The following is a 25,833-nucleotide window of genomic DNA, read 5'->3' on the forward strand; positions in this document are numbered from 1 at the left end:
AAGTTATTACCAATCGGCACTGACTGCTCTCTCAGGAAGTCAAGGATCTGGGTGTGTGTGTGTGGCCCAGAGTTTGTAGCTTGTTGAGTATTGAGGGGGTGATGGTGTTGAATAGCAAGCTGTAGTCGATTGCCTAATGTAGATACTGTTGTTCAGATGATTCAAGGCTGAATGGAGAGCAAGTCAGATTTTTGTTTGCTATAGATCTGTTGTGGTGGAGGGCAAATTACAGCAGCTCCAGGTCCCTGCTTGGGCAGTAAATTTGAGCCATGACTATCCCTCAAAGTGCTTCGTCACAGCAGATGTGAGCAATAGTTGTTGAGGTAGCTCACCCTGGTCTTGCACAAATAACTAATATGTCATGAAACTTGGATGTTTTGGGCAGACCATGTAAAAGTGAGCAACATGGAAAGGACCAGCCAAGAAATATCTCTGGTTAGGAAGTACAGGTTGAGTACCCATTATCTCTGAAATGCTTGGGGCATAAAGTGTTTTGGACTTAATTTTTTTTTGGATTTTGGAATATATAATGAGATGGCTTCAGATCACCATTTCCAACTCTGAATTTGCATGCTACCAGTAATTAGTCTTTGTCTGAGACTTGTTCATCACACATTTACTTAATGGTTAAAAATTATTGTATACTGTTAATAATGAAATTATAATGTGTGCAGGGTCACAACAGCAGCTTCGGGAGAACACCTGAATCAGCTGTTGAACAACAGCAGCAGGCTTTCAGTCTCCACCTACAATGCTGAGTTTAGATTAAAAGATCACAGTATTTGTGTTTTACTTAGGTTCTGCTATATGTAAAGTATAAAAACAATTAGTTGTAGACTTGCAAGCACGAGAAATTCTGCAGATGTTGGAAATCTAAAGCAGCACACATAAAATACTGGAGGAACAGCATCTATGGAAATGAATAAACAGTTGATGTTTCAGGCTGAGACCCGTCAAGATTGCAAAGTAAGGGAGAGGGTGCCAGAATTAAAAAGGTGGAGTGAGAGTGATAAAGTTTAAGGGAATGGGGGATTCTCAGATTCCAGTAAACAATGGGTTAAGTACTGACTATGTCTGTGACTGCAGTGTGTTTGAATAATGTCTCACAACTGCTTTCTTTGGAGCAAGATAAGGGTTAAAGTTCATCCAGATCCACATAAGATGTCTTCTGGTTTTTCACACCTTTTGATTTTGACAAAAGGCAGTACCTGATGGAAATTAGACAGGACATTCCTTTCTTAATTAAAGCATAAATTTGACAGATGTTTTTATCTTTGTAATTAAGTTGTGGTTCCAACAAACCAGATAGGACATTCGTTTCTTTAATTACGGTGGCTGGAGAGTCTATCAAGCTGACTGTTCTTTTGTATCAATAGTCCATTGACTTGACTGGAATGCTTATCAAACTGATTGTTCTTTTGTATCAGTGACCTTGTAACTTCTGACAATTCTGACATCAGGCAGTGAACTTGTAGAACGGCCGGGGAGATGAGAGCGTTTCTCTCCCTGATGTCGGGTCCAAGTTCACTCGCTGGCTGAGCTCGAAGAAATAAACGGGTGAGAAGATAAGTAATGATCTTTTTGTGCTGTTTTTATTTGATCCAGCAAATTTACATTTACAAGGGGAAGGAGGGTGGCTAGAAGGTGACAGGTGAAGTAACGTGATTTGGAAAGTTAAAGGTCTGAAGAGGAAAGAGTCTAATAAGAGAGGGGAAAAGGAACGAGGATGGGGATGCAGGTGAGAAGAGGTAAGAGGCCAGAGTGGGGAATAGAAGAAAAGGGAAGGGAGAGGGAGTTGTGTTTTTTTTTTTTGTAACTAGTCGGTGAAATCGATATTCATGCCATCAGGTTGGAGGCTATTCAGATGGAATATAAGATGTTGCTCCTTCACACTGATGGTGGCTTCATCTTGGCACAAGGAGACCATGGATTGCATGTCAGAAATGGAATTGGAATTAAAATGTTTGGCCAAGATATAGACAAAATAACTTGGCAGATGGAGCAGAGGCGCTCGACGAAGCAGTCCCCCAATTTACGACAGGTCTCACCAATGTATAGGAGGTCGCATTGAGCACTGGACACAATCGACAACCTCAGAAGATTTGCAGGTGAAGTGTTGCCTCACCTGGAAGGACTGTTTGGTGCCCTGAATGGAGGTGAGGGAGGAGGTGAATGGGAAGATGTGGAACTTTGGCTGTTTGCAGGGATAAGTGCCAGTGGGGGGGGGGGGGAGAGGGGAGGAGATAAAGATGTTTGGTGGTAGGATCCCAATTGTGGAAGTTGCAGAGAATGGTGTGTTGGACACAGGCTCATGGGATGGTAGGTAAGGACAAGAGGACCAGCTGTGGCAGAGATGCAGGAACTAAGAAAAGGGAAAAGTATTTTACAGGAGACAGTGGGAAGAAGTATAGTCAAGATAACTGTAGACTTGTTCTGGTGTTCAATTTTAATCAGTAATGATGAGTTTACCAAGATCAATGAGTTTCCGTATCTTCATGATCAGCAGCGCTTTAGCTTTAAAAGATTTTTAAAATCTTTAAAAATTTAATGCCATGTCTTTTAAATTTCTGCATCCAGCCTGCTGAATATTCACAAGTATTTTCAATTTTCAGTTAATTGTGATAGAACTTTGCTCGTTACGTGAACAGCATACTGTTAAGTGGCATATGTTCACTCTACTGTTAAATCTATACTTCCAATACACGACCAAGATCTTAATTTTTCATCTTGTGCAGTTTTTTTTTTTGAAACTGTTTTCATTAACTTCTGTTCATTACACGTGAAGTCACTTTTCAGAACTGTCTAATGTGCAGAGACCTGCGTGTCGGTGGTTAACCTTCCCAGTGCCTTGTGGTACAGTATTTTCCATTTGTAACACCATGTCCAGCGCTCAAAAATTTCAGATTTCAGAGGTTTTTGGATTGTGGAATTTTGGATAAGGGGGTACTTAACCTGTAGTATCAATAGAAACCCCACTGGCAGTGGTTTGGAATAGGTCTGAAACCAAAGTGGTGCTATTTCTTAGAACACCTCAGTCTGCAAGGATAACTGCTTTAACTCTCCCTCTTCTCTGGCTTTAACCTTCTTTCAGTATGCCAATGGACCCAATCCTTTGAAACACAGTAGTTATTTGAACTATTTTAAGTAAAACTATTGAATTTGGCTTTCCTAGGCTGTACTAGAACGAGCTAGCTTTTAAAGTTTTTAACAGCAGCAGTTTGCTTCAACATAACCTGAGTTTCTAGCACTGATTTACCACATTTATTGTGCTATGTCTCATTTCTGGTTTTCATTTTTTTTTGCAGCTCCAGACAGTTGGTAGCTAATAACTTTGCCAATCTCCATTTTGAATTTCATTTGCCACAATTTCCTGATGCCCGTCTACCAGTTTATTTCCCTTCTGTTGCCTTAAAGTGACCAAATCTGTTGGGTGTCTGGCCTGGTCGAGCTGGACCCAACCCATGTCATGTTAGGTGCTTGCAGGATGTGTATAGTGCTATTCTTTGAGAACTGGGCTACAGTGCCTTGTTGGTCTTGCTCTGGCATATTTGGGGTGGTGTAGTGGGCAAGCAATAACCACATTGCAGCATGGTCCCTGCCCCATTAATCTAATGGCTCACTTCTTCCATTATTTCTAAATGTCTTCTTTCATGTTAGGTGTAAAATGCTGATACAACTGTATTTCTATGCTATATTGACTGTCCTGTTGTACATACTATTTATTACAAATTACATATTTAGACGGAGACGAAACGTAAAGATTTTTGCTCCTTGTGTGGGGGGAGAATGTAAGTAACAAGTCAATTCAATTCAAAACAAATTTGTCTTAATTCATTGTAACTTCTAATGGATATAATGTTGCTGCCTTAATGAGGGATTCCACTAATGCTAACACAAAATGGATGAGGTCAGTGTTTCTGTCCCCTTGGCACATTATGGAACTGACTGGCAAAGCTGCAATTTAGTTGCATTGCCAACTGATTACTATATGGTGCTTGCTGCAAGCGGACCCCAATTTCCGGGGTTGTTAGGAGCTGTCAGCATGTTCTAGAGCCACTTTGAGATTAACTACCAGTTAATAAGAATTAATTTCCTTTCTGTACTTGCATTTGTTATATAGAGCATGTCTAAATGCAAATGAGCTTTTATCAGCGAACCCACAAGTTTATGAATAATGCCTAGTTATTAAGAATTTAAGTGCATTAAAATGAGCAACAATTAAGTGATCAAGTGGCCTGCGGTACAAAAATTAATGCTAAGGCTAGCACTTGTATTCGTTGAATTAAATGTTTAATTATAGTGTGTAACTTTTCTTACAAGGCTCTAAAGTATCCTGCGAGGCATCTCAGTTTCAGTGCAGAAATGGTCGTTGCATCCCCATGGTGTGGAAATGTGATGGTGATGATGATTGTAGTGATGGAAGTGACGAAAGTTCCTGTGGTAAGTCTAAATGAGTGGTTCACTTTTTGTGCTAACCATAGTATTGAGGCTCTCAGTTTGAAGCTATTGATATTCTAATGTTTGTTCTGTGCAAACTGATCCTTTTAATACAAAACTAATACTAAAGTTCATGTTGATTGTTATTCAACCCTATGCATGTATAACAACTAAACGAAACAACGTTCCTGTAGGGCCAAAGTGCAAAACATGGTACATATAGTCACATGCAGCTCTTGGAGTTACAATCCAAGACATGCGTCACAAAATAATATTAGTAAAAGTCCGTGACGCGTGGCCTGAAGATTGACGGGTTGACATAAAATGCAAGGTACACGTTGATATAAGGCAGTATAATGTTACTGGCACTAAGACATAGCAGCAGAATTAGACTGTTCGGCCCATCGCATCTGCTCTGCTGTTCCATCAAGACGCATTATTATTCCTAATGAAGAACCTATTAACCTCCACTTTAACAATGACTTGGCCTCCACAGCGGTCCGACAAACAATTCTACAGATTAACCATTCTCTGGCTAAAGAAATTCCTCCTCGTCTTTGTTCTAATGGACATCCCTCTATTCTGAGGCTGTCTTCTGGTCTGAGACTCCCCCTGTATAGGAAACATCCTCTCTGTATCCACTCTATCTAGCCCTTTCAATATTCAATAAGGTTTAATTACATCCCCCTTGTTCTTCTAAACTCCAGCAAGTACAGACCCAGAGCCATCAAACAGTCCTCATATGTTAACCCTTTCATTGCAGAATCATTCTCCTGAACCACCTCTGGACTCTCTGCAATGCCAGCACATCCTTTTTTGGATAAAGGGCCCAGAACTGTTCACAATGCTCCAAGTGCGGTCTGACCAATGCCTTAAAGCCTCAGCATTTCATCCTTGCTCTTGTATTCTAGTTCTCTCGGAATGAACATCAACATTGCATTTGCCTTCCTCACTACTGACTGAAGCTGCAAGTTAACCTTTAGGGAATCTTTTTCCAAGGACTCCCAAGTCCCTTTGCTCCTCTGAAATTTTATTTTCCCCCTGTTTAGAAGTAGTCTACAACTTTATGCTTTCTACCAAAGTGCATGACCATACACTTCTTGACACTATTCTTTCTGCCACTTTGCCCATTCTCCCAATCCAAGTCCAAACTTCCTGTTTAAGATGTTGCTGAGCTTCAGCAGCGCAGGTTACTGACAGCAAGCACAACTATTAAATACTTCATTAATCACCCTTTTTCTTGAAAGCCATCACTGCAATCAATAGCCCGTAACTTCCCTTTTGGAGATGAGCTTTTGAGCCACCTGTACAACCTGGCACTTTTGCAGTGTGAGCTGAAGTCTCAAAGACGCAGGATGGTTGCAGTGTGGTGTATGTGGGCCAAGTGGCGGTGGCAGAGCCTGGGCCCGGGAGGGGGGAATGAGCCAATGTTTGGCTGCAGGAGTGGACTTGGAAGTGATTCAAAATGGTAGAGCTGAGGGGAGGTGGTGAGGAGGTGGGGCTAGGCTAGAGTGAGGAATAGGCTGAAGTTTGACTGTTTTGAGCACTGGGCTAGATTGGGTATGAACCAAATTGAGGCGGCAGGCTCTGGGCCCGAGAGCATATTGAAGTGGCAAGGCCCAGGTCTAAGAGCAGGGAACAACCTGCTGTTTGGCTGATTTAAGCATCGGGCCAGATTGAAAAGGTCAGTGTTGAGGCCGAAGGCGAGGGTTGGGCCAGGGTAAGGCTCGTTGCTCCGTGAGGTTTACTTGTCCCTGTACTCAGCTGAAGCTATGGCCTGCAACAGACGGGCTCCTGAATTGCTTGCAGTGATGACTGGAGTCATGGCTGTGGACTCACCTCCGTGAACTTCAGTTCTTAATGTTACTTGCTTGCTTTCGTTGTTTGCACAAATTTGTTTTTTTAACTGCACTTTGGGTGTTTGACGGGCTTTTTTTTTAAATGGGTTCGATTGGGTTTCTTTTTGTGGCTACCTGTAAGGAGACTAATCTCAAGACTGTATATTGTATACATTGATAATGTATTTTGAACTTTGAACTTTAAGCCCTTCTGCAAGCTCCCTGCTTTCTCAACACTACCTGCCCCTCCACTATCTTGGTATCATTAGTAAACTTCATCATAAAGCATTTAATTCGGTCATCCAAATCAATGACATAATATGGAAACAAGCTGTCCCAATAATGACTCCTGCAGAATGCCAGTAGTCATTGGCATTCAACCAGAGTAGGGTCCCCTTTATTCTGAAATTGCCTCCTGCCAGTTAGCCAACCTTCTATCCATGGTGGTATTTTTCCCCATAATATGACGGGCTCTTGCCTTGTTAAGCACCCTCTTGTGTGGCACGTTGTCAAAGGCCTTCTGAAAATCCAAGTAAACAACATCCACTGACTTTCCTTTGTCTTTTCTGCCTGTTATTTTCTCAAAGAATTCAAGCAAATTTGTTGGGCAAGGTTTCAGCTTCACTTTTTTCTGCTGGTCTCCCTTCTTGAAGAGTGGAGTGACATTTGCAATTTTCCAATCCTCTGGAATAATTCCAGAATCTAGTGATTCTTGAAAGATCATTACTAATGCCTCCACAATCTCTTCAGCCACCTCTTTCAGAATCTTAGAGTGTAGTCCACTTGGTGCAGGTCACTTATCTACCGTCAGACCTTTCAGCTTCCAAGCACCTTCACTTTAGTAATAGCAATTACACTCTCCTCTGCTCCCTGACACTCTGAAATTTCTGGCACGCTGCTAGAGTCTTCCACTGATGTAAAATGCTTATTAAGTTTGTCTGCCAGTTCAGTGTTTCCCATTCTACCCCTTCAGTGTAATTTTCCAGCAGGATGGTATCCACTCTCCTCCTACTCTTTTATTTTGACTTGTATCTATCTATCTGGGGGGAAAAAACTTGTGATATCTTGGGTAACTTGCCTTCATATTTCATCTTTTCTCTCTGGCTTTTTCTTGTTGGCTTCTGTTAGTTTTTTTTTTAAAGCATCCCAATCCTCTACCTTCCCACTAATTTTTGTTCTGTTATTTGCCCTCTTTAGCTTTTATAGAACATAGAATAGTACAGCACAGTATAGGCCCTTCGGCCCACATTGTTGTGCCAACCCTCAAACCCTGCCTCCCATATAACCCCCCACCTTAAATTCCTCCATATACCTGTCTAGTAGTCTCTTAAATTTCACTAGTGTATCTGCCTCCACCACTGATTCAGGCAGGGCATTCCACCACCAACGATTATCTGAGTGAAAAACCTTCCCCTAATATCCCCCTTGAACTTCCCACCCCTTACCTTAAAGCCATGTCCTCTTGTGCTGAGCAATGGTGCCCTGGGGAAGAGGCGCTGGCTATCCACTCTATCTATTCCTTTTAATATTTTGTACACCTCTATCCTGTCTCCTCTCATCCTCCTTCTCTCCAAAGAGTAAAGCCCTAGCTCCCTTAATCTCTGATCATAATGCATACTCTAAACCAGGCAGCATCCTGGTAAATCTCCTCTGTATCCTTGAAGGGAGGAGAAGATGGCGGTGCGACGCAGCGCGCACGGCCGCTCCAAAATGATATCGTATTTGTTAAGTAGGTACCATGCCAATCCTGATTTGATGGAGATAGACGTAAGAAGCACAGAGGAACATCTGGAGAAACTTCTGAAATGCCTGCTTCGCTGCCGCTGCTACTGTGCGATGGAGAATCTCCGGAGGGGAAGGCCCCAAATCCTCGGCTTTGCCTGTTGCTGGGGCCAGGGTCAAAGCGATAGGCAGAGATGGTGCTTGGTGCTCGGTGTCGGAGAGCTGGTCGGAGGCTCGAGGTTTTCAGATGGACTCAAGAGTCGGCTGTGGTTGGGTGCTTCCAGGGTGCTGCATCGGCAAGTTTGCGGCGCTGGAGGTTCATGGCAGGGAGAGTTTTTCTTCCTTCTACCGTCTGTGTGAGATGATGGGACTTTCGAGAGACTTTGAGACTTTTTTTTACCATGCCCATGGTCTGTTCTTCATCAAATTACGGTATTGCTTTGCACTGTTGTAACTATATGTTATAATTATGTGGTTTTCGTCAGGTTTTTAAGTCTTGGTTTGTCTTGTGTTTCTGTGGTATCACACTGGAGGAACATTGTATCATAATGCATGCATTACTAAATGACAATAAAAGAGGACTGCATGTCCTCATAATCTAATCTAATCCAATGCTTCCACACCCTTCCTATAGTGAGGCGACCCGAATTGGACACAGTAATCCAAGTGTGGCCTAACCAGAGTTTTATAGAGCTGCATCATTACCTCACGACTCTTAAACTCTATCCCTCGACTTATGAAAGCTAACACCCCATAAGCTTTCTTAACTACCCTATCTACCTGTGAGGCAACATTCAGGGATCTGTGGACATGTACCCCCAGATCCCTCTGCTCCTCCACACTACCAAGTATCCTGCCATTTACTTTGTACTCTGCCTTGGAGTTTGTCCTTCCAAAGTGTACCACCTCACACTTCTCCGGGTTGAACTCCATCTGCCACTTCTCAGCTCACCTCTGCATCCTATCAATGTCTCTCTGCAATTTTCGACAGTCCTCTACACTATCTTTTTTTTATTATTTATTGCAACGCCAACAAATTACATTCAATGCAACCAGTTGCCAATTACATTTGACTGTTTAACCCAGCGAACCCCCAACCTTCATCACCATCCCCTCCACTCCTCTCTCTCCCCACCCCTCTCCCCTCTACCAATCAACTGAATAGTAGTACATACACAGACAAAGCATTCCTATTTTAACAAAAGATCTTTTAAGTTGGATATTAAATTTGTCCACATTCTAATTGTGTTTGGTCGTGCATCATTTACTCTTGTTGATGAAAGTTCCAGGTAAGAAACGTCCAAAAAACTCCGAAGCCAGTGAGTATTTGAAATATCATGGGGAGGTTTCCAACGCTGGACTACAATCTTCTTAGCTGCAGTCAGGCCTGCCAGCCAGATTTTGCGTGTTTTTTTCCTCTACACTATCTACAACACCAGCAACCTTTGTGTCGTCTGCAACCTTTATGTTGGCTTTGACTTCCCTTGTCAGCCATAGTTGTCATCTCCTTTTAGAATACCTCAGAGGTGTACCTACCCTGTGCCTTTGGAGTTGCTCCCAGAAACTCTAGCCATTGTTCTGCTGTCTTCCCTGCTAGTGTCCCCTCAAATCAGCCCTTCTCAGATGCCTGTGTAGTTCCCTTGCTCTACTACAATACCGATGCATCTGACTTTAGCTTCTCCCTCAAATTGCAGGGTAAGTTCTGTCATATGATCACTTCTTTACCTTAAGCTCCCTAATAAAATCTACTTCATTACACAACACCCAATCCAGAATTGCAGCTCCAGTTCCTTGGCACAGTCTCTAAGGGGCTGTAGCTTGATGCACTTTATGGATGTGTAGTATCACGGAGACTGGAAGTCTCCCAGAGTAGCCACATCTCACACAAAGAACATGCCATTAGCCCTGGATCTATTCTTGATGCATTAGTTGTATACTAATAGACGAAGGGAGAAAAGAAATACTAGAAACTTGGAGCCTCTGCCTGTTCTTGCTATAGCCCCCACTCTCACACTGGCCCACTCCCACAATAGCTGCTCCACGTGCACCTTGTTTCTTTTTATTGGCCTTTGCTAAGTTACTAATAAGCAAGTGTCTCCAACTCTATCTGTGATCTCCTGCTCTGTTACAATAAAATACACTGTAGTATAAATGTGTAAAACAGCAGCAATAAATGATGAAAAATGACTGGTACAGGATGAGTATCTGAAATGATGATTTACAAACCTAGACCCTGCAGCTCGGAGTTGGTAACTTGCAGAAAGAACTGAAGGTGAGTTAAGATTGAAGGTGATTGTTGCAGTGGAAGGTCTGAATCTGAGAAGTTGTAAGTAATTACTGTGGCAAGGAAAATGTGGTAAATTAATGAAATTATCATGGTTTGCATGAAACAAAATTGTTAAAGGAGTAAGGTAGTCACTATATCAAACAGATGACCTGGTCATCAACATGACAACTCCTGTTTTCTATAAGTCACTCCTGATTTCTCCATGCAATAAGGGTTATATTCTAATACTGATTAGGGTGGTTTCTTTAAATGCCTAGTTTTAATTGCTGATCTTGAATATCTTGATTGGTTTTACAAATCACCCACTGGTGTATTTAAGAACTTTGGATATTTAACGTCTTGAATTTCAGGCAAGGGTTACTTACAGAATCCGTAGTTTGCCTGCAGTTTTGTAATTTACTTAACACTGATTTGAGTACTAATTTAAATAAATCTTTCCTAAAATTACCTGAAGTCAATGCATATGTTTCTTGTCTAATATGGAATGCTTTGTATTGGATGCAGTTCCCTTCAAGGTACTACTGGTAGCCAGTGAGCAGTATTGCATTGATAACTGATTCAAATGGATTGCAAGTGAACCACAATCCCTCCCCAACTGAAATCTAAGAACAAGGAAGAGCACTAACAGACTAAATACTTTTTAATTACACCTTTAAAAATCTTCCCCAAGGTGTGAAAACCTAGGTTTTCACCAAACTTCCATGGAGTTCCTTGTGTACAAACAGGTGACTTTGGCATAATCCAGTTGTTTAAAGAACACTTGCACGTTTAATCCTCCCAGGGTTTTGTGCTAATCTGGATTCTGTTTCCATAGCTAAAAAAACATGTGGTAGTTCTGACTTCACATGCCGTGATGGACATTGTGTGCCTGGAAGGTGGCAATGTGATGGGGATGCTGACTGTGAGGATGGATCAGATGAAAGTCCAGAAGTGTGTCGTGAGTATTGAGCTGAATCTACTAGATCTGGGGATGTAGTCGTAGTCAGCTCTGGATTGAGGCTCAACTTCAATCTCTGGTCTGGAATTTCAACTACTTGGGTTAGTGTTTCTGCTCTAAACTGGTTCATGAAACTCAGTTCTAATACATTTGGGGATTCTCATTTGGAACTGGATACTTCAATGCCAAAACGTTAAATGTTGGCAATGCTTGTACACTTCTATCATTATGGGTGTTTAAAATTGGATTAGTTGCTAATGTGACCTTCTGCAGCATGTCTTGTATGGGCCATTATAATGCAAATCAGGCTGCTGTGTAGGTGTCATTAACTGTGTTCCACCATAGCAGGGAAGACTGACTTGTACTGCAATCCTGAAACTTGAAGGTGAGGGAGGGAGGGAGAGAATGAAAGACTATCACCAGTATAGGGCCACACCTTCAACCAGGGATCAGCCTGACCTTTCCATGGAGTCTTGCATTCTCCCTTGTGACTGCACAGATTAACTGGTGTGTTTAGTAAATGTTACATTCTGAGTAGGGGGATGGAAATGTGTGGAGAATAAAATTGGCTGGAATAGCACTAGTGTTTAAAAACAACTGACTAAAGGGCCTGTTTCCAAGCTGTCATTGATTGTAAAGGGTTCTAAGAGATGTTATACCAGAAATGTCAAGTTTGTCTCTGCAGGTGCTGCCTGACCAATGGAATGTTTTGCAAATCTTTTTAATTGAGGACTTAGATAATATTGGTTTGTATAACACACTTGTTTATTTTGCCTGCACTTTTAAAATTTATTTCCTGTTGATAGTTTTTTTTAATACTCTATAGACATGAGAACTTGCCATGTCAATGAAATCAGCTGCAACCCTGGATCTACTCAGTGTATCCCTGTGTCCTGGAGATGTGATGGTGAACAAGATTGTGATAATGGTGGAGACGAAGAAAACTGTGGTAGGTTGCAATGCTGATACAAGATCTGGGCATCACGTTGTCTCTTTGGGTTTGCTTTGAAGTATTGACTGTCAGGCCATTCCGTCAGGCCCGTTCATGAGATGTTACAGCAGGTAGAGCTGTTGCCCCAAGGAACTGGGTGTGATTTTGATTATACTAAGGGCCATGCACACTTCACGCTGGTCATGTGAGATTCCTGCCATAATTTTGTAGATTAGTTGGCTACTGTAACCTTCCCTAATAGGTTCATGGCAAAGACTATATCAGGAGTTGATTGTATGTGAGATTAAGTTCCAAGAGAATGTGAAAATGGATGTAATGGAGTTGCTCCCTGGAGAGACAGCGTGGTCTGAGTGCTCTCCATTCAGCTGGTGCTGACTTTGGTACCACACATTGATGTTGAGCAGTGGTTGCTCTTCATACTTCAAGTGATGACACAACATAAGGTGAGTGTAAATGCTAGCTGACTTCTACAATGCTAACGTTTTTTTTTTTAAAAAGCTTTAGCCTGCTTCAAGCAGAAGTTGGTAAATATTGAGACAACTATAACTGTGGTCAATTCCTGCGTCAGGGTTAGTCTTAAAAGTCATAGACCACCACAGAACAGAAACAGGCCCATCTAGTCCATGCCAAACTATTATTGTGCCTAAATCCCTTCAATCTGAACCTGAACTTGAACCATAGCCCATCAATTTATTTATCCAAGTTTCTCCTGAATGTTCAAATCGAACCCACATTCATTTTTGCTGAGAGCTCATTCCACACTGTCACCTCCATCTGGGTGAAGTTCCCCTTAAATATGTCACCTTTCACCCTTAACCAATGATCTCTAGTTCCAATCTCGTAGTGGAAAAAGCCTGTCTGCGCTTACCTTATCTATACTCAAATTTTGTATACCTTCTGTCAAATTTCCCCTCGTTCTCCTATGCTCTAGAAAATAACTGGCAGCATCCTTAAGTTTTCCCTGTATGCTTTCAATCTTATTGTATTTCCTGCATGTTGGTAACCAGAGCTGCACACAATACTCCAAATTATGCCTCACCAATGTCTTGTACAACTTCCACTTAAATCCCAACTCCTGTACTCAATGCTATGGCAATGTGCCAAAAGCTCTCTTTATAACCTTGTATACTGGCAGTTCCTTGGACTGTGCAGTAGTGAGTTTCTATTTCATTTTGATCAGTGGTCCCCAATGTCCAGGCCGCGAAGCATGCAGGGGTGCAGCGGTATTCGGAATGCACCCAGCACATCTTTAAGAAAAAAGCCGAAATAAACAAGCTAATTAATTAGGTGCTGCCCAGCATGTAAATATCGGCCCAGATCAGAGGCAATTGCCGATTGTGTCGCCTCTGATCTGGGCCAACATTTACATGCCGGGTGGCAGCTAATTAATTAGCTTGTTTATTTCGGCTTTTTTCTTAAAGATGTGCTGGGTGCATTCCGAATACCGCTGCACCCCTGCATGCTTCGCGGCCCGGTATCGGTCGGCGGCCTGGAGGTTGGGGGCCACTGATTTTGATCACTTGTTCTTAAAGTTCAGTGGGGAAGTTGGGGGTGTGGTTTCTTTTCCTGGCTGAGAAATTGTGGCGCAAGGTCAGAATATCCACTTGAAATATGATCTTGTCTGGTCTTTAAAGACAAAGCAAGTTGTTTGTTCAATTTTTGAGCACTGAGTACAAGGCTTTTTTTTTCCTGTTGTCCTGCCTACCATGGAACTTTACTCCCCAAGGTCAATAAGACAGGCTTTCCAAATTTAGCTTGAGTTTGGGCAACACAATTTTGTAAAGCCTTAAATGTATTTCATTGGGGGGGGGGGGGGAGGTGGTGCATGATAGAAAATGAGAGGGAAGTCTTTGTTCCGTACAACAGCGAGTCTTGCTGCTCTGACACTTAATCTTTCATAAAGATTGACTTTCTTATGGGTTAAGTGATCCTAATTCTCTTGTTAAATAAGTCTCTCAGTGAACTGCTGCGAAAATTTGTCTTGTTTTAATTTATCATTTGTTCTAATACAGCTTGCAATGCAGCCCATTTGATGTTACTGCATTGCAGACCTAATTAAGATCCACCTCCAAGGTGATTTTAATATTGCATCTTTTCAGGTGCCCTTACTTGCAGTGTCCAGGAATTCACTTGCTCGAGTGGTAGATGTATCTCCCAGACATTTGTATGTAATGGTGAAGATGACTGTGGCGATGGAAGTGATGAAAGAGGCTGTGCTCCGCCCACCTGCGGTTCCCACGAGTTTCAGTGTAACAGCTCCGAATGTATTCCCCTTCAGTGGGTATGCGACAGTGACGTTGACTGCGCTGATCACTCGGACGAATCGACGGAGCGCTGTGGTCGCACTGTTCCCCCCCTGGTGAAATGCTCGGCCGCCGAACTCCAGTGTGATTCTGGTGAATGTGTTCATCGCAGGTGGTACTGTGATGGTGACGCTGACTGCAGGGATGCAAGTGATGAAATCAACTGCCGTAGGTTGAACTTTAAGAATTGGCATTTGAGTCTGAACTTTAGTAATTCTAAGAATGTTGAATTTTAGGAAACTTTATTAATGGGTCAGATTCCAGAACTTGGATGTTTTGTAATTTAAGACTGGGTGTATCCAAGTTAACTAACGTTCACCCCCCCCCCCCCCCCTCCATCCCACTCTAACATTATTAAAAATGGAGAAAGATGTAACAAACATTTAGTCAGGTCTGCAGGTCTAGACTCAACTGCAGAACGTGAATAGTAAAGTTACTTTTCCCATTTATGCTCGGGGAAGCGGGGTGGGAGGGTTATAAACAACATTTATAGAGATTGCTGAACATTTAGTCAGTATAGCAATTAACTTGCGAGCAATTTAAAGATGTGGGTTGCAAGTTAAGATTCTGTGGAATCCTGTATACTCAAACCTTCACCAAATATCAACAAATAACTACCACATGGATTCTTCTGTCAAAGGCAAGTTGCTGTTACTTCAAAGACAGCTGCATGGGGATGTCTAACTGGCCACATTTTGTAGTCTATGAATGTTTAAGCAACTTCTGTTTGGTGTTCTCATTAAATCATGTAACTTGGTATAGGCCCTACACTTGACCTCTTGCCTCCAATTTGCATTTTTAATGGGTTTTTTTTTCAGCACCCCTGACTTGTAGACCAGACAACTTCAGATGTGGTGATGGCAACTGCATCCATGGTAGCAGACAATGTAATGGGTTTAGAGACTGTCCTGATGGCACTGATGAAATTAACTGCAGGAATGGTAAGTGTGGCAAATTTGACCACAGAATTCAGAGCAGCTTAAGACCATAGGACATAGAAACAAAATTAAGCCATTCAGTCCATCACGCCTACTCCGCCATTTGATCATTGTTGATTTATTTTCCCTCTCGATCCCATTCTCCTGTCTTCTCCCTCTAACCTTTTGATTAGACCAGACAGCATTTTTTTTTTTTTCAATAGTCTCACTTTGTCAGAATTTTTGTGGTTATGATAGACTGCTTGAAGCTGAACACAAATAATTTCAGACTGCTTGTACCACATAGGAATTTGGAGAAACAAGAAATTAACTTTTATAGAATTTAATGTGTTTTAATTGCATCATGGTGTGACACTTTGCAATAGTTCAAATAAGCTAAAACTATTTTGATTTTAATTTATGCTCAGTGTCCAAGTCTTCTGGCTTAAGTGTCCAACGATAATCGGCCAGCATTGATGAATTCCAGTTGCCCTGATACTGTTTCTCCATGACCACAATGTCCCTGGTGAAACCTTTCACCCTGTTTGTCGCTGATGGCACCATGATTTGCAGGGAATGCAGAAAATGAATCTTTAGTGATATTTTGCACTTCATGGTTCTATATAAAGCATGTTGTCAACGAGCTGCATGTAGTTTGTTGCTCTTTAGTTGCCAAGAAAATTTTCAGCATATTTTTTCAATGCCTTCCGTGTGATTTTTCTCCAATCCTACTAGAAGTTCTGTGAATCATCTGTCATTGATGACCTGTTTAATTTGTAGACAAACAAAAATGTATTCCTTAATCTTGGTATCAGTTATTCCAGGAAGCCTCTGTCTCAGATACCGAAATTCTTCACCTTTTTGTTCATTGCTTTTGTAGAATTTTTCCATAAGCCCCATTTTTACATGAAGGGGAGGCAAAAAGTATCTTTGGATCTACAATTGGCTTGTGTGCAATACTTTCCAGCCCTGGAACCAACTGCCAGTCATTTTTAATGTAATGAGATTCTTTAGCAGGGCTATCACATTTACAAATGAAGCAACAGCACTTAGTGCATCTGAGCTGCATTCCTAGTAACAATGCTACTACTTTCAGATATTCCAGTTGTAGCTGCTGTACCGTGTGTGTTTCAACAAGACTTACAAATTTCAGTAGTTTTCTTTCATTTGTACGGCGTTGCCGATTGGTATTGAAGGGTGGACATTGCTGTTGTGTAGCAGAACAGCTTTCAGGCTTTAACACTAAAGAATCAATAAAAAGACACCATTGTTGTGGGTTATGCTGGCAACCCAAAGCACGTCCAGGCAAGCCCAGACAAGATGGGGAAACTTCTCAGCTTGCATTTTGGGCAACATTTTAATTGACTTGAATTATGAATTGAAATAACATATGTAGGCAATTCCAAAAAAAAAATGGTATTACAGGAATTTTCATGATCAGCAGCCCAAAATCTATAAGATACACTAAAAAGTATTCTGGAAGCAAAGTCTTTGTTGTCTACTATTATCCCTTGTCATCAAGAACTTGTCAACCTCTGCTTTAAATATGCCCAATGACTTGGCCTCCACAACCATGTGTAGCAATGAGTTCCTCAGATTCGCCACCCTCTTGCTAAAGAAAATCCTCTGTTCATCCTTCAATTCGGAGGCTGTCCCCTCTGGTGCTAGACCTTCTCTCACGATTGGAAACCATTCTCTCCACATCCGCTCCAGGCATCTCAATGTTCAGTAATTCAGTATATCTCAATGAGATTTTCTTCTTCTCTTCCCCCCACCCCCCAAAAACCATTCTTCTAAACTCCAGTTAAACAGGCCCAGAGCTATCAAACACATTAACCCTTTTAATTCTGGAAACATTCTTGTAAACATGCTCCAGTCCCTCACCAATGCCAGTGCATCCTTGCATATGAGTACCAAAATGGTTCACAGTACTCCAAATGTGGTCTGAACAATGCCTTAAAGTCTTGGCATTGCATCCTTTCATTTATTTTCTAGTCCCCTTGAAATGAATGTTAACATTGCAATTGTTTTCCTTACTACAAACTCAACCTGCAAGCTAACCTTGGGAAATCCTTTGTGAGGACGCCTAAGACCCTTTGCACCTTTGCTTTCTGAAATCACTCCCTGTTTAGAAAGTGGTCAACGTCTTTATTCCATTGGCCATAGTGCACAACGGTATACTTCCTTACACAGTGTTCCACCTGCCTCTTCTTTGCCTCTTCTGCTAAGCTGTCCAAGTCCTTCTACTGACTCTCTCCTTTCTAAACCCTACCTGCCCCTCCAATTAACTTTGTAATCATCTGCACACTTGGCCACAAAGCCATCAATACTGTCATCCAGATCACTGACATGTAATATGAAACATAGTAGACCCAACACCAACTCCTGCAGAACACCACTACTCACTGGCAGCCAACCAGAAAAATGCCCCCTTTATTCCCACTCTTTGCTAATCAGCCAATCTGCTGTCCATGCTAGAACTTTTCCTGTAATAACAGACTCTTATCTTGTTCAGCAGCCTCAGTGCAACACCTTGTCGAAGGCTTTTTGAAAATGTAAGTGAACAGTGTCCACTGACTTCCCTTTGCTCTGCCTTATGTCCACCATTGCAGTTTCAGATTGTTCTGGGCCAACTAACTTCAAGTGCTACAGTGGGGAATGCATTGACATGACTCAAGTGTGTAATCAGCAGCAGAATTGCATGGACTGGAGTGACGAACCCCTCAAAGAATGTGGTAAGTTATTCCCAGAGTTGTAATGGATGTAGCTGATTTCTGCTCAAAACCTGGCAGGGCTAACATTGCACTGTGCTTTCATCCTTCTGTTTACCTGTATAGCAGATCTTTGCCACGAATTTCATTAGGTTCCCATGTTTTTTCAAGCTGGGCAAAGTACAGTTTGCAGCACAGCTCCATAAGTCAACTTCTCTTGCAGCAGCTACGAAGTGACAAATACATGAACAAGTGACTGAACCCTGAGTCAGAAAGTCTTTCCAGAAGGACCACGTCCTGGAAACTAGCCCACAAGCTCAAGCTGTACATTTTGCCTGTTACTATTTCAATAAACATTTTGTGGGAAACATAAATACCAAAGGATTCTGCTTGTACTTTGTACCACGAACTTTGTGATTGCCATATTTTTGGCAATCACTGTCGTATGTCAGAATATATTGCATGTGACAGTTTCACTTCACTGATCAATGTTTGGAAGTTTGATTCTTTTAACTATTTTAAAAGCACTATAAACTTCCAGCAACCTGAGCTGATTTAACCTGGTGTATGTTAATGACTTCAATGTTAACACCATCACCTCTTAAACTAACATACTTTTCAATCACATGTTGATGTTTTCTTGGGGCAAGAATGGCTGCTAAAATGGTGCATTTCATATTTTTGTCTAGGTTTGAATGAATGCTTGGTGAACAATGGTGGTTGCTCCCACATCTGCAGGGATCTTGTCATTGGCTATGAATGTGATTGCCCTGCTGGGTTTATGTTGGTTGACCAAAAGACGTGTGGCGGTAAGTGACTACTATTTTAGCAATAAGATTTCTGCACTCAGGGGAAAAAAAAAAACTGTTATTGACTCTTGTACTCCTGCTTGACTCCCTACAGATGTTGATGAATGCCAGAACCCTGGTATTTGCAGTCAAATTTGCATTAATTTGAAAGGAGGCTATAAATGTGAATGTTACAATGGGTATCAAATGGATCCCGCCAATGGTGTTTGCAAGGCAATAGGTAAGCATGGTTCTTATTTGAGGCCAGTTTCATCTAAATAACATGGTCTTTGTTGGAGATGGTCTAAGGTCTTAACCCAGACCTCACTATTTTAATGAAGTGCTGGACAGCCTGTTTCTAGATAACTAAAGTTTAAGCTGACTTTTACACTGAAGGTGCTAATAAACTGATCAGCGCTACATGCATATAGCTGCGTTTTGGCAAAATTCAATAGCATGAAGCTGTAGCCAATACATTAGTCTGATTTTCATCCTTTTTTTTTAAAAAAAAGAGTAATGGTGAAAACTACCCTTGCAGGATGTAATTGAAATTACCTTAGCACTTCTGTTGCTAACGTGTATTCGATGACTTCTTTACCTGTTTTTCCTTTGTTTCTATTCCCTTTGGATGTTAAAGTGCAACTTTTGGCATGTTACTGATTGCAAACTACGTCAAACCTAGGTAAAGAGCCTCATCTAATGTTCACGAATCGCCGTGATATCAGGCGAATAGGATTGGAGCACAAAGAATACACCCAAGCTGTTGAACAGCTGAGAAATGCAATAGCACTGGATGCTGATATGGCAGAGCAGAGAATCTTCTGGGCTGACCTGGGCCGACGGGCCATCTTCAGGCAAGTTTCAATGCATTAAACCAGTGGCCAACTTGACATAACCTCTACACCCTTATCAACATGGCCACGAAGTATTGAAGCAGTAGTTCATTTGCTCTTTTCAAATGCCTCTAGAGCCGATGGCTTTTTAAAATTAGTAGATCAATTTCTAAATTGAAGATTTCATCTACTCTCTGGGTGGCCATCTGGTGTAGCTTATTGTAACGTAAAAGTAGCTTATTGTAACGTAAAAGATGAGGGCATAAATGAGTTGAATGGATATGGGAGTGAGATGCACTGAAGGTGACTGAATACTATACAATGGAGTAATGCTAGTGTGGTGCTATTACAGCTTCGGGCATCAGAGTTTGGCATTTAATCCCAGCGTCCTTCGTAAGGAGTGTCTGTGTGTCCTCTGCGTGGGTGTGTGTGTTTTCCCCGGGTGCTCTGGTTTTCCTCAGTAAAAAGATGTACCGGTTAGATTAATTGGTCATTGTAAATTGTCCCAAGATTGGGTTAGGATTAAATCTGAGTTGTTGGGAGTTGCTGGGCAGTGTGGCTCAAAGGATCTATCCTGCACTGTATCTTTAAACAAAATATAATAAAACATCAGATGGAAGCAGTTTGTATTCTTAAAAAAAATATATATATATATTTGGGCAGTTTGGGTTATACATTGTACTTCAGTATTAGAATTGTTACTTCAATGAGGACTTTTAGCAGCAGGTTTTGTAATCCTCAGTGAATCTCTTGAATAACAGAACCACAGCAAGTATTAATAGCATAGGAGTCTTATGGGGTTCTATAGCAATAAAATGTGAAAGAATCCAGGTATTGTTGATCTGCGGTAGAGACTTGTGGTTTAACATGTGCCTGGTCTGATAGACAGATGCAAATCTCCCAACTAGTGAATCTGAGTAATAAACTGCATGACCAAAGATCAATATTTAAGGATGAAAATGACTCCAGACCAGCTAATGGTTGATTCCTGATGTCCTGTATCAGCTTGTTTGATCAACTGAGAACAGCTGCAATTGCTGGCTAGGGCAATGCTGCCTCTGAGTGAATCTGGGGGAAATGTTCTCCAGTTTCAGAGCAGTCAACTTGATGAACAGACTAATTTAAACCAGTTTTAGCTTGATACTTTGTGCTCGGCTGAATCACCCCAATTTGTCTTTCAGCACTTTGGTGGACCAACAGACGTCATCTGGCCATTCCAGAGTTGTCAGTGATGTGCAAATTCCTGTGGGAATTGCTGTGGACTGGATTTACAAGAACATCTACTGGACTGATCTGGGTTTCAAAACATTATCTGTGGCAAACTTTGACGGGACCAAAAAGATAACCCTCTTTAACACGGATCTAAGGGAACCAGCTTCAATAGCTGTCGATCCCCTCTCTGGGTATTTAATTCTATACTCCTCTGCAGAACTTACTGTAATGAACTCTGGCTATGAACTGGGTTGAATTAAAACCAGCACTAGCATGAATATGGCAAGTTTTGCATTTGGACCAAAGCTATGGCTGCCATTAATCTAATGATTTCTAAAATTTTCTCTGCAGGTTTGTCTATTGGTCGGATTGGGGTGAACCAGCAAAGATAGAGAAAGCTGGAATGAATGGTGTTGACCGCCAGCTCTTGGTTAGCAGAGATATTCAGTGGCCAAATGGAATTGCAATCGGTATGTATTGAAACTTTCCCCTCTACTTTTTGCACTCTGGCCTAGCCTGACTTTCCTTGTTTGTTTGCAGATCTTGTGAAAAAACGCCTCTATTGGGTTGATTCAAAAATGCACACGTTATCCAGTGTGGACCTGAGTGGACAGGACAGAAGGAGAGTGCTTTTGTCAGCAGAATTTCTCGCTCATCCATTTGCTGTTGCTGTATTTGAGGTAAGACTTCCTAGTGTTTTTAAAGGGCAAAGTTAATCTTGGAATGTGTGTCAAAACAATCATATAATGTTGAAAGAGTCCTCCTTTGAAGATGGAGGCAGCATTGTAAATTGTGCCTGTCAATGCTGCTTGAATTTCTTTATGTAATTAGCAGTTTGCATAGCTCTGGAGGTTGGTCATATCAGGATGTGTAACTTGACCATTTCCAGGGATTGTTTGGATGCAATAGCTGAAGCAATGACATTCCTTTCAGGATCGCGTGTTCTGGACTGATGGAGAGAATGAAGCTATCTATGCGGCCAACAAGTTTACAGGAATAGATGTGGTCCTGTTGGCCTCAAACCTCAATGAACCTCAAGATATCATAGTCTATCATGAACTTGTGCAGCCTTCAGGTATGAATTTAGTATAGTTCCTTTACCTTTGCACAGCACTTTAGTACATTGTAACAAATTCTAGGCATTGTAATGCACTTTATCTGTGGAACACAACTGTTACAAATTACTTGTTCAATTCTGGTCTTTAGACACCACCCACTCTACTGGTTACTTAATGACATCTAATACTGTAGAAAACTAATCTAAGCCAATAGCTTACATGACATGCAGAAGTTTTAGCATATTAGATTCCTGATTGAACACAAAACTTTATTGAATAGAGTTTTAGTCGGTGCTGGTATGTTTGACATTTGGTTTTTAGACCGTTATCTCCAATGACAGAACTTGATTTTCAGGAAGAAACTGGTGCAGTGGGCAACTGAAGAATGGCGGGTGTGAATACATGTGTCTGCCTGCTCCTCAAATCAATAGTCACTCAGCAAAATACACGTGCATGTGTCCAAATGGAATGGAGCTAGCTCAAAATGGCCGCCAGTGCAGGATGGGTATGTATACCTCGAGGCAAATCATTCTTTCCATTAATCTTGGTCTAGAAGGACCTGACACTTCACTCCTTTGGCTCCTGTTTGAGCAGGATTAGATGCACCAAGTCCAAAGACGTGTGGTTAGATGTTCTGTGGCCTTGCATATAGCAACCCAGGTTCAGTCCTAACCTGTGTGGTGTTTACAAGTGTCGGGGACTGTAATGGATCTCGGTGTTTGTCTGTTTGCACCTCAAAGACTTGCAGGTCTGCAAATTCACCTTGACCGAGGGCTAGGATCTTGGCAATTGATAGATATGTCAGAATGGGTTACTAGAAAAATTGGGAATGAGGCTGAGTTCACAGACTTGATGTTCTAAAATGATTTGTCAGAAATGCCTGAATGGTTGGCAGGTTAGTGTTTAAAAGCCTCAAAGCCACTCCCTGATTTTATTTGAAATGTGCTTAAGCTTTGGACTGGTCCTCTTCTTAGTCCCTTAGTTCCCAGTGGGGCATAGGCCATTGATGACCTCCTGTCTCCATCGTCCAGAGTCGATGGTATGGCTGGCATTCATCAATGCTTCTATAATCCATTGTAGCCACAGTATAGGTGATACCAGAGCTCTGTTGGCCGGCCTACCTGTTTCCAACTCTCACAGTGGGATGGTAGGGTTGTACTTTGAGAGGTGGACTAGTCCAGTACCAGATTACTTTGAGGGCAGATAATCTATTTTGACATCCTTTAATGTTCAATTGGATTCACCTGGAACTGATTCATAACTTTGGGTTGGGAGAAGGAGGTGAAAATGGTGCACATGATGCAGCTTTGATAGCTATTAACTTCCACATTCTAACACTGCTTTACTGAAGTGTCATATTCTTGAGTGTGTTTGAAATTGTACTTTTCTTAAAGGAACTGCAACTACTGGACATGCTCACTTACTGTCTTCTGCATCTCAAGCACTTTATGCTCCCCACATAACAATGCCAACTCCCTTGCCTGGCTCTAAAGGTAATTTAACTTTTGTGGTTCACTTGAAAACCAGATTTAATTTGTCTGTTCTGTTCGTCTGCAAATTGATCCCATTATCACTATTCACTTAAAGCAGAAATGCGGGCAGCACAACTAGTCTATTCCAATCTTGTTTCTGAATGCTAACTTATAGATGTTGCACATAAATCTGTGTTGAAGCTCCTAACTCTGGAATGCGTGGATGTAACAGATCTGGTCCATATCACTTCCACCCTGCAAGAGACTTCAAATAATACGTAACTTCTGAAGTTGAGGCAGTTACAACTGACTTGAGTCTTTTGAATTCTGCAATGCCAATAAGTTTTCGTTTGGATTTGATCCTAGAATGAGCTTTAGTTGACCTGAATTGATCTTTGCATTTTCAGATAAAAATTCAAGCATTCAACTTCAACTGAACCAGTTTGGGAAAGGATCAACAGCTGTTTGGATTATCCTTCCCATCGGTAAGTATCATCTTTGGTGCTTGGATGGAGCATGAAAATAACATGAAAACAATTATCCTCACAGTGCCCTGATGTGTTTCCTCCTCCCTAGACTTCAGCTTCTAACTATGAGATTATTAAATAGTTTCTGCATGTCAGGGCAGGCAGTGTTTAACTTGAATGGTAGTATAGTCTGGTTTATTGGTCTGACTTTTAAACTGGTGACTTTGGGACACTTCAATTGTAGTGCTTCTGGCAATCACTGGCTTGGCTGTTTTCATTGGACTACGCAACTGGCAAAACAGGAACACCAAAAGTATGAACTTTGATAATCCAGTCTACTTGAAAACCACTGAAGATGATTTGAACATTGACCTCAACAGGCAAAGTCAGTCAGTTGGCCATACCTATCCTGCAGTGAGTAACATTTTTCTCCTCTTCATAAAAGGGACTTCAATCAGTCTAAACTTTTTTTAAGAAACCCCCTATTTTACATTTTAAAATAACTTGGTCTGATCTTATAACCTGGTTAGTGATGGCAACTTTCAACCCGTTACTCTTCTAGGAATTTTGTGGATTAAATGAGCACAAGTTCTAAACTGCAATCTTTCACTTTTTAGATTTCAATTGTCAAGACAGAAGATGATACAGCCTAATCTTCAAGATTATTTTAATTGCTTCAACCAGCTGCCAGCTCAGTGACATAGTAGTTTGCAGACAAGTGTTTTCTACATGTAAATATTTATTTAAGGTAAAATGTCACTGATTTGGTACCATTCCTCAATCTTGAGGTATTTAGATTAACTATGCAAGCTCTGGTACAAGGCCATGAAAATGCAGATAATCTAAATAAATTGTATAACTGTAAATAAGTGAGCCATTTAAAAGCTCTGTAAATAACAAATATCAGTAACACTTTTTCCAAATGGTTGAAAGACAAGACTGACAACTGCCAAGGATTTGTATTAATTTTTATGTGCCAAATGTAATTTTTTGCCTGATTGTTTACAGATTTACCCATGTTTGGGAAAGCAATACTAATGTATAATAAATTTCATAATTGCATTTGACTTCCAGCGGTTGTATTTTCCACTTGCAAATGGTTAGGTTGAAACAGTTATCCCAATATCGGTTTCTGTATGGAAACTGCAGTGGCTTCCATAACCCTAATCATCCACTTTGTCCTGCCCATGCCTAATTGTCGTAGCTCTGCTTGACATTGCTTATAGTCTGGAGCAGTGATCAAGGGATATATAATTGGTACATACTTAAATTGATCTACTTCATGGCCATGTTTCTGTTCACAAGGCACAATGGTTCTTTTGATCAAGGTCTACTGTTTTCACCTTGTACCATCTTTGCCTGCCCTTCAAGCAGGACTAAGTGCGAGCTGCTTGTTCATTGATGGCAAAATGGTTAACTGTTTATACAAATTCCTTTGGTTTAGTTGTCCTTCTGTAATAGGCTTTGTACTTCAGTCATTGTGGTGTTCTCCTGTTGCCCAGTGACTTCATATGTTCCACTTAACCAGTAAGCAAATTGATGCTAGTTTAAGTATGTACAACAGTGATCTTGCTCTTTAATGCTATTAAAACAATTTTCCCCTCATCTTGCTACTTGGGCAGTATTTAACCTGAAGTCTTGCACATCAAGAACTTGTACCAGTTCAGTAATCATAACTACAGTGTAAAACCTTGGCTGTGTTTTTTTTTAAATTTCTAAAGCAGCCTACTAGAACACTGTTTTGGTTCTGGACTATTTCAGGACCTGTTAAGGCTGGTATGTACACTTTTGTACGTCAATGAAACAGCACATTTCCTCAACTTGTGTGGTATCTCTTGATGTCTAGTTAAGTACAAACTAGGCAAGAGCAGTTGTAGCTAAAATTGGTAGTTGCAACAC

General features: G+C 41.3%; 1 protein-coding gene across 2 annotated transcripts in view; it reads left to right on the top strand.

The window, feature by feature from the left end:
- The window catches only part of vldlr (very low density lipoprotein receptor), a 30,619-nt gene extending 5,089 nt beyond the window's left edge, over positions 1–25,530 (top strand). The window contains exons 2-19 of one of the 2 annotated variants that reach the window (XM_072281751.1): positions 4,321–4,440; positions 11,099–11,221; positions 12,048–12,170; positions 14,273–14,644; positions 15,295–15,417; positions 18,006–18,128; positions 18,794–18,913; positions 19,008–19,133; positions 19,575–19,746; positions 20,907–21,128; positions 21,289–21,407; positions 21,478–21,617; positions 21,871–22,012; positions 22,351–22,500; positions 23,390–23,488; positions 23,875–23,952; positions 24,179–24,348; positions 24,552–25,530. In XM_072281751.1, coding sequence (XP_072137852.1) covers positions 4,321–4,440; positions 11,099–11,221; positions 12,048–12,170; positions 14,273–14,644; positions 15,295–15,417; positions 18,006–18,128; positions 18,794–18,913; positions 19,008–19,133; positions 19,575–19,746; positions 20,907–21,128; positions 21,289–21,407; positions 21,478–21,617; positions 21,871–22,012; positions 22,351–22,500; positions 23,390–23,488; positions 23,875–23,952; positions 24,179–24,348; positions 24,552–24,587 — 2,558 coding nt within the window. In that variant the 3' untranslated portion in view covers positions 24,588–25,530. The remainder of the gene's footprint in view (positions 1–4,320; positions 4,441–11,098; positions 11,222–12,047; positions 12,171–14,272; positions 14,645–15,294; positions 15,418–18,005; positions 18,129–18,793; positions 18,914–19,007; positions 19,134–19,574; positions 19,747–20,906; positions 21,129–21,288; positions 21,408–21,477; positions 21,618–21,870; positions 22,013–22,350; positions 22,501–23,389; positions 23,489–23,874; positions 23,953–24,178; positions 24,349–24,551) is intronic. The other variant, XM_072281752.1, reaches the window with a different exon arrangement.
- Positions 25,531–25,833: the final 303 nt, after the last annotated feature.

The sequence above is a fragment of the Mobula birostris genome, chromosome 17, assembly GCF_030028105.1.
Source record: "Mobula birostris isolate sMobBir1 chromosome 17, sMobBir1.hap1, whole genome shotgun sequence".
Classification (NCBI taxonomy): Eukaryota; Metazoa; Chordata; class Chondrichthyes; order Myliobatiformes; family Myliobatidae; genus Mobula; species Mobula birostris.